General features: G+C 30.7%; 1 protein-coding gene across 11 annotated transcripts in view; it reads left to right on the top strand.

Annotated features, from left to right (window-relative positions):
- LOC132930762 (prestin) overlaps positions 1-17683 on the top strand; it is a 57959-nt gene extending 40276 nt beyond the window's left edge. For 10 of the 11 annotated variants that reach the window (XM_060996802.1, XM_060996799.1, XM_060996797.1 and 7 more), the window contains 2 exons: positions 7766-8750; positions 13267-17683. In XM_060996802.1, the coding sequence (XP_060852785.1) occupies positions 7766-8750; positions 13267-14301 (2020 nt within the window). In that variant the 3' untranslated portion in view covers positions 14302-17683. Of the gene's footprint in view, positions 1-3941; positions 4267-7765; positions 8751-13266 lie in introns of those variants that run through there. The other variant, XM_060996805.1, reaches the window with a different exon arrangement.
- Positions 17684-18425: the final 742 nt, after the last annotated feature.

The following is an 18425-nucleotide window of genomic DNA, read 5'->3' as shown; positions in this document are numbered from 1 at the left end:
ACACAATGCGATCCTACTGTGATAATTTATTACAAGAATTTGATTATAATTATTATTGTTGATGCCTTGTGCTGATTCACTGACCTTAAAGAGCAATGCAATATAATATAATTAGTTAAAAGTTAATTATTGACAATTTTGTTTAAAAAATGTTATTTATTATAATAATAATATATTCTATAATTTAATAAAAATAAAAATATGTGTACATATTTATTTTATTAATCCCATATTATTGGTGCACTAGAATTCTGTAAAAAATGTAGAAATATAATTGTATGGAATTTAATTATTTCTTTAGTAAGTAATGATAATTCTAACCAGTTTTAATTCAAAAAATAAGAATATTAGTTTCAAAACAAAAATCATTCAATTTTAAAAGCTATTTTTTTTTAACGCTATATCTTAATTTACCTACTTTTCATAATATATTTTTAATTTAAGTATAAAAATTACTCATTACAATTGATAATATAATCTTATTGTGTAGAACTATAAAGCAGATTACTATAATTTTTAAAGCGATGTTAGAGTTTAGTTGTGTTGTACTTGAAAACGGTTATAGGCTAAAAAATCTAAAAATGGTCAAAATTTTGTTTTAAGAAAACGAATGCAGATTTCTTACTATTTTTTTATCGTTACCTTACTGTTTTTCTAATTTTTATATAATATGTTATCAAATGTATTAATTTTTTTTTCTTTTGATGATCACTAATTATAAATGTACGAGTACATAATATTATATTTTAATGATTTCTGTATGAAATTAGTTTTTGTTTATGTAAGGGTAGGTAATTTATTGTACAAATTGAAATCAGGGCTTAAATTTAAAAAAATATATCAATTTTCCGTTTTCGGTTATTTTAACGTTATAACATTTTAATGTTAAACGTTATTGTACGTTCAAACGTTATTTGATATTTTCCGTTTAACATTATTTAATTTTTGTTTTTTTTAACGTTATAACTTATAAATACATTATACATTTTTTTTCTAAATTATATTGTCATTTATGTTATAATGAAACACGTAAGAACTACAAAACTAATAGAATTTGCAAGCCAGGTTATTAGATTAATTCTAAAAATAAAATCGAATAATTTTATTAAATTGTTTATGTTACAAATATGTTTTTTGTTTATTGTTAATCTTTTATTATGATTAATGATATAATATGTTTAATGATATTCATTTTTCGTTTGCTGATCTTGTTTATTGTTTTTATTTTTTTTTTTGTTATAACGTTACAAATAATGTTTTGAAGCCCTGATTGAAATTAAATATCTACTATATTTCAACAATAATTAAGTAGTTATATCTAACAAATTAGTCCAGTGTGCTTGTACACAAATAAAAGATTTGTGGAGTTTCATTAGGTATTCAAAAAGTTCTGTTTTATTTTATCTTAATTCTTAAAAAAATTGTCTTTTTTATTGTAGGTGGTACTTACTTATCTAGGAATATACTTAATTATTAAATATTTAATTTAAATTTAATATAAGTAATTACATTGATTTACATTATATTACCTCTTGTATCTATTCGAAATATAAATTTGAAAGTATATTATAATTTATAGTATATTTAATATTTTAGAGCTTAGTACTTAATATAAAAGATAAACTTTTTACTTAACCGTATGATTAAAATGTCGATATTTGAATAAAAGGTGTATAGACTATTATTTTTTTTGTAAATTAATTTTATCACAATGTTAAGATTATTTAGTTTAATATTAAATTTTTTATGATTTGGTAAATGAAAATAAATAATATTGATGTAACCTATCTATACGTATTTTTTCCAAAATATTTCAGATTTCTTAATTAAATTCGAAAGTCTCTCACCAACGGTCATGTTATTTATTTTTTTTACAATTTATTTATTTAATATAATGTATATTTGAAAAAAAAATTATTGTAAAAATTGCTTAATGTTTTATGATAAAATACCTAATACCTAATAATACCTAATTATTTATTGTTTTTTTGGCAATCAAACAAATGCGATTTTATCGCAACTCATAAGTTATATTATGTTCTGGACATGTGTCAAGTTTGACAATAATTGACACATAGTATTTAAAATACTTATTAATTGCTTTCGTTTAATTTGTCATGAGCTAATCATATATGCGCGCGTATGTGTGTGTGTGTGTGTGTGTGTGTGTGTGTGTGTGTGTGTGTGTGTGTGTGTGTGTGTGTGTGTGTGTATTAATAGAATACAAACCGAAAAATTAAAATTAAATTAATTTGAACAATAACAATATTTATAGGTACTAATTTATGACTTATTAATTATTATGAAAGAATTGTCACGATAAAATATATCAAGAACGTGTTAAAATGATTTCCAGTATACCTACATATGTATACGTACATTATTATATTATTGAAAATAAATATTAAAATACTTATTGTTTTCGAATTTTAAAAGAATTTAAGTATTTTCATTTTTCGATAAGTTTCGAAAAAAAACATTAAGTACTTTTATCTTCAGACGTTATTATATTATGTGTAGATACAACCCTATAATCTGTTCTTATGGTTTATGTTATTATTTTCAAAGTAATCAGTAAACACAGTATAATGCTTTACACGTTTTAAATTTAAAACATTTTTTTGTTTTGCAAATGGTGTAGAGTTAAAAATATAACATAATTATGTAGAATTATATATATACATTGAATGTTTGAATTATTAAAATAGTAGGTTTCACACCGTCTTGAAAACACGATAATTTAAACCATGGTGAATAAAAGAATATTACCTGTGCAATTAACTATTGTGTTATATGCATATATGCGTCGGAGATAATATATTATTATTAATACATATTTATAGAATTATCAAAACAAAAAAAAAATATTACAAGGATTATTACTGAGACTTGTTGTAGTAGGTAGGTAATTCTTGTTTTGTATAATGTCGTTTTAATATGGGTACCCCAGAATGCGTATGTGTATAAATTGGGATTACATATTATTATTATTCAAATACACATAGGTACGTATAGAAAAATATTATAATCATGCGTACTAGCCTAAACAGTAGCCTTATTTATATGATAGCATTGATACTGTTGATGTTATAATTCTACAGTATAGCCAAGTGTTTTTAATTACTCACCGAGTGTATTCAAATAGTTTATTTGTCTCGTGTAAGTACCTGTGTAATAATATGCATATTGTATATAATTTCATACAGTGGTCTATTTGAGTGGGTAGGGCGATTGTTAGATCGCTCTTACATTTATAATAATGGTGTATAAAATAATAAAATGGTAAAAAAAAAAATAAGAAATTAATATAACATATGAAAAAATTTGATTAAGCAGTTTTTAACGAATCCTTTCTTTTTTAATTGTAAATATAATTTTTTTAAATTTTTTACGTATTAATTTAATATTTTCCAATTTTTAAGTAATATTTCTGTTTATTTCGTGCTGCTATAACATATTATTATATTATCGTATCGCATTTATATTATTCCCTAATTATTGTCGTCTACAAATATAATTTATCGCATTATCGCATGTGAACTACATACACATATGCTCTATGAAAAATTGTATGTCATAAGTTTGCAGTTTTGAACACTTGTTTACACGTGTAATAAATATCATAATGTTGCAATTCAGTAATTATACATTTATGGTTTTTGAAGTTTTCGTACACATTTTTTAATGTTAGTTAAGTTTTCACTACATTCGATAAAATTGTCGGTCGAACGTTTATATTATATAGGTATTTACTTGATAATATTTATAACTACGTTTTACCAATATAATAAGATTGATTGCAATATATTTTAAATCGATCAATTTTTGTATAATCGTTGTTTTTTTGCTGCAGTTTGTACCCAATCTTTTTTATGATCAACATAAATCACGATCTATATTTTAATGATTATTTTATCAATCGCAGGCCTTCATTCGCATCGGTCGCCTAATGAAAGACGTTTGTCTTTTAATTTCATTCGCGCGGAGATATGATTCACTAAAATGAAAATGTGCAGTGATGTTTATTACAAATGATTTAATTTTGAGTGCATAATTTCGTCAACATCAAATTTATTTTAATTTTTTTAGAATATTTCGTTTAATTAATTAGATACTTGTATTTTTTTTCCAAAACCGTCGTGACGGTTTACGGTTGTTAGAAATAAAATTTAACAGAACTGTTTTGTGTTAATGATTTACGTTTTGAGTTGATAGAAGACAAGTTATTTTAACAACTAATAAATATGATTGTTTGGATTGTTTTGGGTATGTTTATTTTTTTTTCTACTATTAGTTTGATGGAGCTTTATAGTTCTGAATAACTTTTTTTTAACGTAGTTTTGAGCGATGGTGGTTGTAAATTATTAAATATGACTGATTATAATTTATTTATAATGAGGAATTGTACGTTGAAAAATATTTCTTCTATAAGATTCATAATTATTACGCCCAATTATTTTATAGCTGTGGTCGTAGTTGTGAGTCTTATCCGCCATTAATACTTGTATATGCACAGAGTTGATTTCTTCACAAATATTTTTAACTATTGAAAACGTTATTCCAGATCAATTTACCACTGCGTTATTACTATTATTATAATATCAATTATTATTTAGTTATTGGTTTTTAATCAAAATATTTTATTTTTGAAACTATGCGTACAGTTTTACTGTGTAGTTTTAGCATAAATATCATTGTTATTTATACACCTAATATTTTACACCGGGTTATAACCACGATTAAGATAAATAAATTATAGTTTGATGCGCATCAGTCCTTCTAAAATAAGCGCAGTGATGTACAAATGGATATTTAAAAATGAGGTTTTTGCATTTTCCAGTTTAACAGCCAATTTTAAATACGTACCTCCTAATATATTTTTTCTAGTCAACTAGTTATTAGTATAAAATAACGAGAAAATTGTTTATGCTTTAAGCATACATTTTTAAAATGTTAACAATATGTTATAATATTATCAATTCAAGTATTTTACTATTTACTGAGAAAAAATTCGCAATACCAATATGTATATACTATTTGCAATATACATTCTCGGTATATATATTATAATTTACTGTTATTATCTAGTTATTAGTATTTTTTTTATTTAAATTTTTATAAAATATGCAAAAAATAAACATATATATTTAAAAATTTGAAATCTATACATCATGGAATAGATTTTATTGAATTAAATTTCTCTCATTTTCTACATTTTTTAAAATTAATAGGTGTATACGTACAAATTACAAATATGAGTATATAAAATCGTCGAGTTCGGGTTATATTTTTTTTGACTGTCAAGTTAAAAAAAATGCATAGTCTTCTTTTCCAACCCTCTATAACATATCACATAACCAAATAAAATTACCAGGAATCATGAACTTTTTAATCCCCTTAGTACGTGAGATTTACTATACGTTTATACCTATAAGTTTACTCTACCCTCGAGGGAAAGCGCTCGAGAATAAATGAAAACTATTACGTCATCCATTTAAGAATATTTTAAATTGACGATGACACAATCATCATATCTTCATAATATTATAGACGAGATAAATGGCTTCTGAATATTAAAACAAAGTAATATAGCTATTATGTGTGTGTGTTTACAGTACGAGGGAAAAAATAAAACGTTTGCGACTGTTTTTGTTTTTGTCAAGGAAAAAGTGAAAGTTTCTTACCATCAATATCAGAATAATTAATAATTGGCGGAGGTTTTCTTAATACATTTATGATTTAGCATCATATTGTTATGTTATTATAATGACCTTAAGTTTTTAGTCAAAGCGTCTGAAAGGTGTGTGTATATCGGTGAAGGTTCGTCGGTGGTAGTTGATTAAAAAATAAAATATACATTTCTTAATTATATTTTTTAATGTAATAAGAAAAAAGTACAATGATAAAATCAGGTATTATATTATTTTTGCGCGCTATGATAAAAACAACATTATTATTATTTATCGTGTCGGCCGTTTATGTTTTTCGTAATATTTCTTTGTACTAGATACACTACGTTTTGCAGATGATTTACTGAATACTCGCATCGTCTAAGATATACTTTTATTTATAAAGAACCGACGTATCTGTGATCTATTGATATATCATATTTCATATATAAATATATATATATATGCATGTATGCATGTATATTTTATAGTGCACAAAATAGGAGAAGAAGTGCTGGTGTGTGATAAATGTTTTGAAAGCTGTTTTAAATTATTGTTTACGCTGTGGTAATGAACTAGTGTGCAGATACACTTACGTGCAGGAACTGTCGAATTTTGAAGATTGAAAACAAAATTGATTTACCATGTTATACGTTTACGAGTGTAGTTATATAGTATAGTTACTGCAGTGCACAAAAAAGGAGCGAGTGTGTACAAATCGATATTTTGTTTTGTCGATGTCAATATACAGAATAATATTATCCGTCTGATGTATAGCGACGAAAACTTTAACCTACTTTGACCTAGTTTAAATCCAATACAAATATTCTAACTAAAAGTGTGGCAAACTTGTGGATAATGTACATTTGGACTTTTGATATAGGTACCAGAAAATTACTACACCGTCGATAAGAAAGTAAAAATTTCATTTGTGACGATAATATTATTTCAATAACGACACGTCGATACAGAGCATTTATTTGAATACATATGATATGTCTAGCTGTATAGAAAATGATTATATATTAATTTTCAAAATTTGTAATTGACGTGTAGATGGATTCATTTGGACATGATGTATACTAGTCGAATATACTATCGCTGCAGATTTGTAGGACATATATTATAATACTACGCCTAATTAATAATGATAATTATATTATAAGATCTGTTACTTAATAAAATATTATATAACTCCATTATACAGCAAATGTTTTTGTAGTAGGTGAAACCAGTGTAGAAATCCAACAATAAATCAATTTATTGTATCGCGTTATCATTTTATATTACTGTTGAAAATTAAAATTTATGAAAATTGCTCCACAATGACGTAATTATTACTATGTACGTATTTATTTTATTTTACACTCGGACCTGTCTGTATAATCATCAAGTTGTTGTTCGACTTACGTACTTTTATTCTTATTACGCATGTGTCTAATAAACGAATCGAACACAAATGTATCGTATTGGTAAACTATTGCATTATTCGCATTATAAATAGATTAGATACGTTAGGTTATACGCTGTTGACTGAAAAGTGAAAATCGACGAATTAGTTTTAAACTTTAGTACCGTGCTCGACAACAGTAATTTACAGTACTTATGGTTATGTAGTGGTTATCAACTATTTTTTCAATTTCAAAATCTTGGGTGGTTGTACCTAATATAGTGGTATGCTCAGAGATCTTTACTTCCAATTTGTATGACACCCAAACACGATATGATTACATGATATGGTTTTTCTTTCTATTATATAAACAAGTTTTGTAAATTTTATCTTCTAAATAATGTAATAAGTAATAACCGTGACAACTAAAAAATAAATAATAATTATTATTAATTTAATACTGAAAAATGCCTATTATTTTAAAAAGTTTTGTATATTCATTTATTTTTCACATCATATACTATTTTTAAATATTTTAATAAAATAGATAATAAATTGCGAGTTACAAAGGGGGTGGCCCTCTGTTTGCGGGGGTTAAGCCCCCTAATATTTTTAAATAACAAAGTCGTGACAAAATATTACGTCGTTACCGTCTTATAATGTTATAATCGATATTAATTAAAACTTTTTTGATGTGATCGCGTAGCTACAGCCGAGTCATGGGCAAAATGAGCGGTTCAGTGGTCATAAACGTGAAGCGGCCGGTATACCAGCTGGACGACCTGCACGATGGCAACCCGAACGTGGAGCTGGAGACGACGGTCAAGCGGAAAAAAGTGGCCAAGCTGAATTGGTCGGACGTGAAAACGGTGGTGCCGGCAATCGATTGGCTGTTCACCAACTACAACTGGTCCGAAGATTTCTTCAAGGACTTTGTGGCCGGGTTCACGGTGGCCGTGCTGAACATACCGCAGGGCATGGCGTACGCTATGCTCGGCAACGTAGACCCGACCGTTGGACTCTACATGGCCATCATGCCCGTCATCGTTTACAGTCTGCTGGGCACGTCCAAGCACGTTTCGATGGGATCGTTCTCGGTCGTTTGCCTGATGACCGGCAAAGTGGTAAGCACGTACGCCAACGCCAATGCCAACAACGCCAATTACATCAACGCTAACGTGGACGCGGATCCCACCGCTGGCACGTTCGCTGACCCGGCGGTATCGCTGCAGCCGCACAACGCGGCCGCCGTGTACACGTCCATCGAGGTGGCCACGGCCGTCACTCTGATGGTCGGCCTCATACAGATACTCATGTACGTGTTTCGGCTGGGCGTCGTGTGCACGATACTGTCCGAGACACTGGTCAGCGGGTTCACGGCCGGCGCGGCTGTCCACGTGGTCACGTCCCAGATGAAGGAGTTGTTGGGCGTCAAGATCGAGAATCACAACGGGCTGTTTCAAATCGTTCTCACCTACTACGACATCGCCAACCGGATCCGGGACGTCAACTTCGCCACGATCACCGTATCCATCATCACCGTCGTCCTGCTGCTATCCTACAATATGCACCTGAAAGCCTTCATCAACAAGCGGCTGTTCATGCCTGTGCCCATCGAGCTCATCACGATCGTCATTGGGACGGCGCTTTTTCAGTTCACCACGTTCTCGGAAGACTATCAAATCAAACTGGTGAGTGTGTTCACTGTTACGCTTATTTGCACTAGAGGTTAGGGACACGATATCGGCTTAAACCTAAATCATTAAATTACTTAGTGTTGAACGTATTTAGTCTGATGAGGAGAATCTGAGAGATGTAGCAGTGGCCGGCCGCGGGACATCAATATTAACGACCAAATATTAGGCGGGACACGTATTATATAATATATATTATAATTAAAAACTCATAAAAAAAATATATATTAGATATATTACGAGTGGCCTTAATTATTTGTTTTATACTCGTACCATTTGGACTTTTTGACTAGGTTTTTTCATAACTGTACACTCTAGAAGTTTATTTCGTAATCGAATTTACAATGAATGATGTACATCCACTGTTTCTATACTTGAACTTCGAAGGCAATAACTTAACTTAATTCAGTGGACGAAAACGGAAATAGTATTCAAAACACGCGTTAAATGCACGAGTAGGTACATCTAACATAAAATACTGAGTTCAGTAGCTACAAATTCCAAACGTTTTATTGTTAAAGTGATGCATTTTAAAAATGTTACGAGTAAAGTAAATACATGATGCGCCAAAGAGAGTAGAACGATTACCAAATGAGAGATTGATATTATGACATTGGTGATTATGTTACGTATTTGAGACAGCGAGTTTTGTTTGTTGATATTTTAAATATTATTATTTAAATTTTTGTTCAAATTTTTTCGATTTTCTCATAAGTTTTCAATAAAATTGTGTTTGGCATTTTTTTACGTATTGAACCAAACCACATTATAAGTATCGTTTTTGCCGCTATAGCGTTTAAATTGAATAATAATAATATGCCACTGTCCTGCAACGTCTGGTGAAAAAAGCGATAGATAACAACACAAGTTTATTCGATTCTGACGTGGCAACACGCCAATGCACTATGCGTAGAAACATAGACGATATAGATAATTTAATAATACGAAACATGACAGGAATAGAAAATACACGATTGCGTAACTCGTAGATAAAACACTCTTCTAGCCTGCATTAAACTCTAGTTGATGTGGGGAAGGATTCAACCCCCTCCGAGTTACGGCCACGCTTCCAGTGTTGCATACACATATATTTGATTAATAGTTTGTTTCGAATTGAATAAACACTCGCTATACGAGTGACGTCATGAACATTTTTTTTATCACGAGACAACTATTAAAAGCATGTTTTACGTAGACCACTACCTAAATGTTTTTACAAAGAACCGCGGGAGCATTTCTTCCACACTCCGGCCCACCATTATACAACAAAAGCATATCGTACACTCGTGTGGTGATTTACTTTGCTTGCATTTTATAAGCAGCACATCAAATAAAATTAATATTATATATTTAATTTATTTTATGCTTTTAAAGTAACTATTGATTCAAACATTTTTTTCACTTATTTACATTATATGTTATGTCAATTGATTTTTCTCAAATATGCTATTTAAAATGTTACTCAGCGCTGTGTACTTAATAAATAGTTAATGTAACTACATATGAATTACTTAATTTTACTCATTCATTTTTCTGATGAGTATCAACATGTTTTGTTATCTTTGATTGCTGAGGGGCCACCACTGTAGATCTAATGGCATGCGCGATCGACGTGATTCACGAGTTGTTTGCTCGGGGTCATAATTATATGATTGTCGGCCATAACATAATCATCTGTAGGTATTCATATTTTTTTTTTGTTTATTTTATATTTATATATAGGGTGATCAATTTAATGTGTGATATTCATTATTGCAAAAATTACTAACGTTTTCAAACATATCTTAAATATATACATATTATATATTTTACATAATTTAAAGTCGTTACAAAATAATATTTTTGCTATTATAATTTTTAATTTTTTTACTCATCTGAATGATAACATATATTTTTAACTTCATTTTTCTAAATAAAATATTATTCAGTTTTTTGGTCTATAAAAATTAAATTTTGGACAAGTAGCTTATTAGTTATAGGTATTTTAAGTTTAGTTGATCAGAGAAGCGACATTTTGTGAAATACATCTAAATCACTCCACATTGATTTTCTAAACTTTAATTACTTATAATTTATATAATAACTACTCGTCCAAAATTCGGTTTTCTATACATATAAGAAATCCAAAAAATAAATAATTAAAAATGTATGTTGTCTTCAAGACAATAAAAAAAATGATAAAATATGATAGCAATATAAAATATTAACACTATAATTAGTTAGAAAAGTGTTTTTTACCAGCTTAAAATTATATAAAAAATATTTTCAAAAACATTATAGTATTTTACGTTAGTTAATGCATTACTCGTTACAAATATATCAGATGAACGGAATAGGGAAAATGGATTAGTGTACCCGCTGTAGTGGTTAGGCGTATTACTTAATCGTTGTCTAGAACTACGACACTAGGTTTCAGTATTATAAGTACCTACTTGAAAATGCCCTCTTAGGACTATTATTATTATTATTAGTCGTGTAAACGAGTTGAATATGGTTTGTTGTCATGTTTTTTTCTTCTTTTTATCTCGAAGTGGTTTACGTCCCTACTCTATTGTCAATATTGCGAAGCAATCAGTGATGTATTAATATGTATTTATTATTAAAATAAAATGTTGTTTTCGTATTTATCAATATTATTATATACACTCAGACAAAAATTACACTTAGTTTTAATGATATTATTATAGACAAGATATATGTAGTTCTATACACGAATTTACATTATTCAGATATTTCATTAGGTTAGGTTGATAGGTTAAATATGTTTATTTGTATGATATTTATTTTAATTGAATAGAATTAATGTAAGTTTTTGAAATTAGCCATTAAAAAAAAAATATAATGAGTTATTTGATAAAAAATATACTACATTCCATTAATTTTACTTTTTAGGAAATGTCGTGATTATTAAATTAATTGACAGTTTGTCTTAATATTTAAGTATCAATTGTTATGATACAACACAATAATTTGACCTTGTGCTGTAATGCTGCATATAGCTTTGAATTAGTAACGCATAGACTTACGTTTATATGCTAACTCGCGAGATTAGTTTTATATAGCTTTTTTTACGTTCGTGAAGTTGTGACGAGGAATGTCTGATTTTGATAATGATACTGTTATGAGATAAATCATAAATAAATCATTAAGAGTTTAAAATCGAAACGAATAGAATACACTACTAGGTATGTAAGTATGCATATTATACTGAATACATCTATGCTGAATCGACTTTATCGAGTTCGTATAAATTGTTAAATTCTATATCCGTAACACGTCGTAGGTATTTTTAATATCTGTATATTTTAAACTTAAACATTGCATTATCTTATTATTCAGGTATATATTAGGTTTCTATGTTATACGGATAAGTTTTATTTCCATCGAGTCGACTCGTACCTCGCGATTTTATTGTTTCCTTGATTATTATTTAGTCACCAATAGGCAATAATATAACCTATACTATTGTTAATTTTATAAAATATTTTTATTACTATATACCTCTAGACGATAGAGTTATTATTGTTGCCTTTAATCTGTTGAAAATATTGATTTATTGATAATAATTAAATATAATTCAATCGACTGGTTTTATTTCATAGTTTCATACACACACAATATCTACCTTATTCTCGACAACAATAGCCAACAATCATCACTGCGTATTATATGATCGCATTAAGTGTTTTAGGAATGTAAATTCGAATCCACACCATACTCGATTAGAATATATGATAATAGGCACGTTGATTATAATATATGTTCATGTACTATAGTTCACGTAGAGTGCTTGTATAGAACGCGAGTCTCCTATATAAGTTAGAATATAATTCTTTTTTTTTGTATCTATATGCAGTACTAACGCACTGTAATGTTTCTTTCTCTAACTCCCCAACTCTCATTCTTTCGTTGGTGCATCAGCATTGGCTTTTATATTCACGAGGCCTCGGGGACTCAGCCTTATAGTGCCGATATGATATCTTTATTATTGAACGGGTTTATATCTATGCAGGATTGAAAACTTACTTTGTTTATAAGCTAATACTTGACTTAGTGTTAATTATTTATTACAGTATCCACTTTGTGTACAACGCCTTCTTCGTATAGGTGTCGGACCACTCCACTTTTTCCACATTTGTCCAATACCGACTCTTACCACGACCAGGTCTCTTACTGGCTCGCGGGTGCCATTAAAATTACTCGCTGCCAAACCTGAACTCTCCTATCGTCATAATAATATTACCAGCCAGATTGTACACTTATATACAATCCGAATACATACGATTACTCGCGCACGAAATCGCATGACAACGAAAAAAAAAAACCGTTACATTACACCTATGCCCGTGTTCTATGCTGATTCGTACTTAAACAAATAATATATATTAAAGTCGACAGTCATCATTGCGCCCGTAGCGAGTTTTCATAATATCCGTCGTATACGCTTACCTAATGATACTAACCCAATCACTAACGGACGCGACATGCTGACGATTTTGTTTTTGTGTTGCAGATAGGCGAAATCGAGAGGGGCCTGCCCGATTTCAAACCGCCGCCGGTGAACCTGCTGATGAGCGTGATCACCGAGAGCGTGATAATCGCGATCGTCGCGTACTCGATCACCATGTCCATGGCGCTGCTGTTCTCGGAGAAGCTCAAGTACACGATCGACACGAACCAAGAGCTGCTGGCCCAGGGCGTGGGCAACGTGTTCGGTTCGTTCTTCTCGTGCCTGCCGTTCGCCGCGTCGCTGTCGCGCAGCGCCACCCAGCAGACGGTCGGCGGCCGCACCCAGATGGCCAGCATCGTGTCGGCCGGTCTGCTGGTGGCCGTCGTCCTGTGGATCGGCCACCTGTTCCAGCCGCTGCCCAGGTGCGTGCTGGCCAGCATCACGATCGTGGCCCTCAAGGACATACTGCTGCAGGTGCGGGACGTGGTGCGCGTGTGGCGGACGTCCAAGGCGGACGCGGCCATATGGATAGCGACGTACTGCACAGTGGTGCTGGTCGAGATCGACGTCGGGCTGCTGGCCGGCGTGGTCGTGTCGCTGTTCTTCGTGTTCAGCCGCGGGATCGGCACCGGCATCGTGGTGCTGGGCCGCATACCGGACACCGACCTGTACGTGGACATGGACAGGTACCGGCGGGCGGTCGAGGTGCCCCGCGTCCGCATCATCCACTACTCCGGCAGTCTGAACGTGACCAACCGGAACGCGTTCCGCGACAAGGTGCACGGCGCGCTCAGCCGGTACGACGGGCAGCTGGCCCCCATCACCATATCGATAAACAGCGGCAAGGAGACAGTGGTCCGGGCCCAGTGCGTCGTGTTCGACCTGTCCGGCATGCACTACGTGGACAGCTCGGGGCTGACCATGTTCGCGCGGCTGGTCGACCAGCTCAACGAGGCCGGCCTGCTCGTGTACGTGGCCGCCGTGTCCGGTAACGTGTACGACAACATGCGGGCCAAGCAACTGGGCACAGTGCAGTTCTTCCCGACCGTCCACGACGCCGTCGAGTTCTACAACAACCTGGAAGAGTTGAGAGCGTGATCGCGTCCGCGCGCCGCACCGGTCCTCCCGCCGAGCTAGCGCCCCGAAAAACGAATCGTTTCTACCATTCCGGTCTGTGTCTGTACACGTATAATACTTATTATATAAACGTTCGTCGGCGTCGTGTGACCGATGGAAAAACGACCAAAAAATTATTTAAAAAAAAAATTCCAATCGATCGTATACACGTTGGCGCGAATAAAATAAATCTCAAAAACCGTGTCCGGTAAACAGCCAGGTAAAACCACGCCCGTCTTATCAATAATAATATATTATCATAAACATCACGTTATCTTAGATTTAGGTGCGCGTTAGATTTCGGTCGGGACTCGAGCGCAGTTGTATAATATTTAGATTCCTTTCCCTCCCGATCGTCGTATGCGTCGTACGTTTCGACAGACCGGCTGGACAAAATGTCGGATAACCGCAGTAGTTCCTATGGTATATAGAGCGAGTTTTAATATATACGTAAATAGTACACCTTTAAAATGTCATTTTAAATTAATAAATCGATGAAAATACAAAGTTGACGTGTTCGATGATTTCATCATCGTGTGTTATAATACCCATTACATAAATTAAAATATAATAATATTTATACGATCGATTCGATCAGTGTACAAACGATGATCTCCAGAGAAAATTAGGCAATTGTATATATTATTATAATAGATAGTCCGATCGTCGGTTAACGACTTTCAAGGACGATCTGTTTGAAATTTCAAATGTGATTTTAAATCGTCGAAATAATTATCGGTTTGGTTGGTCAGACATAATATTATATTGTTATCGTCTTGGTTACGGCGCGATCTGACACTGTCCTATGGATTTTTTAGTCAACACTTCAATACCCCACCTTAATCACTAGTATCTAAATTGAATATATATTATATATATGGATGGTTTCAAGATTTGATTTTCTTGCTTGAAAAATGCTGTGCATTTTATTTGTTTCGATGTTAAGAACTTTTTTTGTATTTTGCACCATCCTGTCTAGTATTATAATATTATACGTCCGCCAGTGTTTAGAATCCTCGTGAATTTGTTTCTAGATAAATTAATTTACCGTGAAATACAGTCAAAGTTTTAGTCTCTATAGCGTTGTTTTCGTGATATAACTTTTTTTTTAATAAAAAGAAATAGCGAGGTACCTACAATGAAATAATATAACAATAGTCATAATAATTGATATTAATTACCATCGTCAAAATGTCAAATAATATCATCCTTTTTAGTCTTAGGTATTTTATATTACATAACGTGCGTTTTTCATATTTATACATATATTTTTTTTTTATTCATTTCGCCCAAGTTAAGGTGACAATCACGAGTCAGTATTTGATACATCGGCCGTTTAATAAACAGTTAATTATTACATCTAATTATTTTAGTATATTTCGTGTTGGTCCCATGTTCTATGGGAATTCTATGTGTATAGGCATTGTGAAACATCCGTAAAACCACTAATCATCTCCTCGACAATAAACCGCGGGCTACCGCAGCGTGAAGTATAGTGCATACCTCAGTTATCTATACTTACTGCACGTGTAACACTTTGCTGTGTTTGTAATAAATGTGTTGATTTAATCCTAATAAATGACGATGGCGTACCATTATTACTCATTCTCAGCGAGTTATTGTCGTCGAGTGTAACGAAACCTTTTAATTGGAAACCGATCGGAACTTAAAAACCGCGGGTTTGTGTTTAACGGATTTCTGTATGGCGTGATTGACTTTTTAACATCATTTTTACACAGCCGGTCTTAATACTTTTCAAAATAATAAAAATCAAAACAATATTCAGTGTGATCTTAGAAAAATTTAAAACACTTGTTAAAAATAATACATCAAAATCTATACACCCATACATCTCTACCTGCAATACCATGGAGTATTGGTGATAGTAAAACATATTATATTAACTTTTTCGTGAGAAAATATAGTAATTAATCGTTCGAATTTAATTATAGTGTGATATAACAATATAATATTTATATTATACAAACCTATTTACGTTATTTTTGATAAACATATTAATAAAATATTAAAATGTTCTTAAATACTATATTTAACGTATATATTATGTGTAAAGAACATCATATTAATAATAATTGTTATTTATTACACAATTGAAACAAAATAATGTTCGTTGTCGTTTCGTGCTATTTTATTACTCATGCTATATATTTTTTATTTTCTTCCACTCAATATCATTATGATGTATTTATTTTTTTTCGATACATCGCGAAGTTTAAACACAGGTGGGGGACATTGTTTTACTATTCTCGTGTTATATTATATAATTATGAATGATATAATATAGTTATTAATGTATTGTACGAGGTTACCAATTTTTTCCAGATGATAAGTCGATGGACTAAATATTTTTCCATTAGATTAGTTGTGGTTATATTAATTTAAATGGCAATAAATTATTACTACGCTGTATATATTATACATATAGGTACTTATAATTTACTATGTATTATACTTTTATACTTTGTTGGTTTTCTAATCATTCCATTGTGATTTAGTATTTATCGTTATTTTTATCGTGTATTTTATAAATGTTATATTATTTTATAATACAAATATTACGTAGGTATATTATGATATTATATATAAATATTTTTATATTATGTTATGGTCCGTTCAAACAGGGTTAGCTGCATAGTTATGCACGTGCATTGTTTTATTACGACGTTTTAATATGAAGATTTGGATAATTAAGGCAGTTTACGTATATACCGACATTATGTTAATATTATAATACTGTACATATTTAACTTTTTTTATTTTCCAAAATTGTTTTTAATTATAATAATAATACGTCTTGTCGGTGACTAAATGTTCTTGTCCGTCAATATAATATATTGTAATCATAATATTATTATTATGAAGTTTAGTTTTTTTTTTATATATATTATATATTGTTTTTTTCGTTAAACAAACCAAAGTTACCATCAAAACGATTTACCATCGTATATGTAATTAGATAGATGCACGATGCGTTATTGTGTAATTAGTTTTCTGTATTGTATAATTGATGTTCGATGTTACAACGCGTTTGCTTGTTACATTTAACGCCCGCGTATAATGCTGTTGTATATTGACAACAGAATACGAGCATAAAGTCTGTGTTAGTATTTCGTCCTAGTCTCTAGATCAAAATTATTGTTTAAATGTTTTATTACCAAACATATTTTATACTATGTTATTAAATTCAATAGCGTGTACTTAATACTTATCATATAATATATTATTATATTTAAAAAAAATGTTTGTACTTTTTTTGCTACCAATTATTATTATATTATATACATACCTATATATAATAATATACTATACGTCTTAACAAATAAAATAATATACCTATGTTTAATTTTTTTGTTTATGTACTTACCTTAACAAATACAATATTCAAAACATCGATTTTTATTTATCTTTTTTTAATAGATCTACTCTATTATGAATTGCTTTATAAAATTATAAGTAATATTATTATTTCCAATATACAATAATATATCGTTAATCATTGGGATAATGATTTCATCAGAATTTGCAGTAATTCTGTATACTTACAATACAATTGTTGGATTAAGTACTAGACATTACACTGCATAGTGTATAAGTTAAATAATAAATTTAATGTAGGTACTAAATAATTCAAATTATATTATTGAAACATAATGTTTGTCTTCGTTTTATTATAGTAACTGTAAGAATATCTATATTCTACATATAGGACACCATTTAGTCACAAGAAAGTAAAAACTGCATCACTTGTTTAGAAACTTATAGTTGGTGGTATATTTTTGGGCTACTGTTTATGTGATAATGGAAAAATATGACGTTAAAAAAAACTAAATCTTGCAAGTTTGGAGTTATGGACAGATGCGGGTATAATGAAATGAGGTACGTAATTATAAAATATACTCATAGTCATAACACTCATAACTACAATAAAATAATTCTGAAAAAGGTTCGCTAAATATAACCTAAATTTCTTAAAATGATTTATATATTAAAATAATAAGAATATGAATGTTTTGATTTCACATTGAGTATTATTGAGTTGTCGAATTTTCAAGAGGCAAAAATACTATAGATACGTTTTAAATAAT

The sequence above is a fragment of the Rhopalosiphum padi genome, chromosome 4 (assembly GCF_020882245.1).
Source record: "Rhopalosiphum padi isolate XX-2018 chromosome 4, ASM2088224v1, whole genome shotgun sequence".
NCBI classification, from domain to species: Eukaryota; Metazoa; Arthropoda; class Insecta; order Hemiptera; family Aphididae; genus Rhopalosiphum; species Rhopalosiphum padi.
Note: the sequence above shows the minus strand (reverse complement) of the source record. Positions and strands in the feature narration are given on the sequence as shown.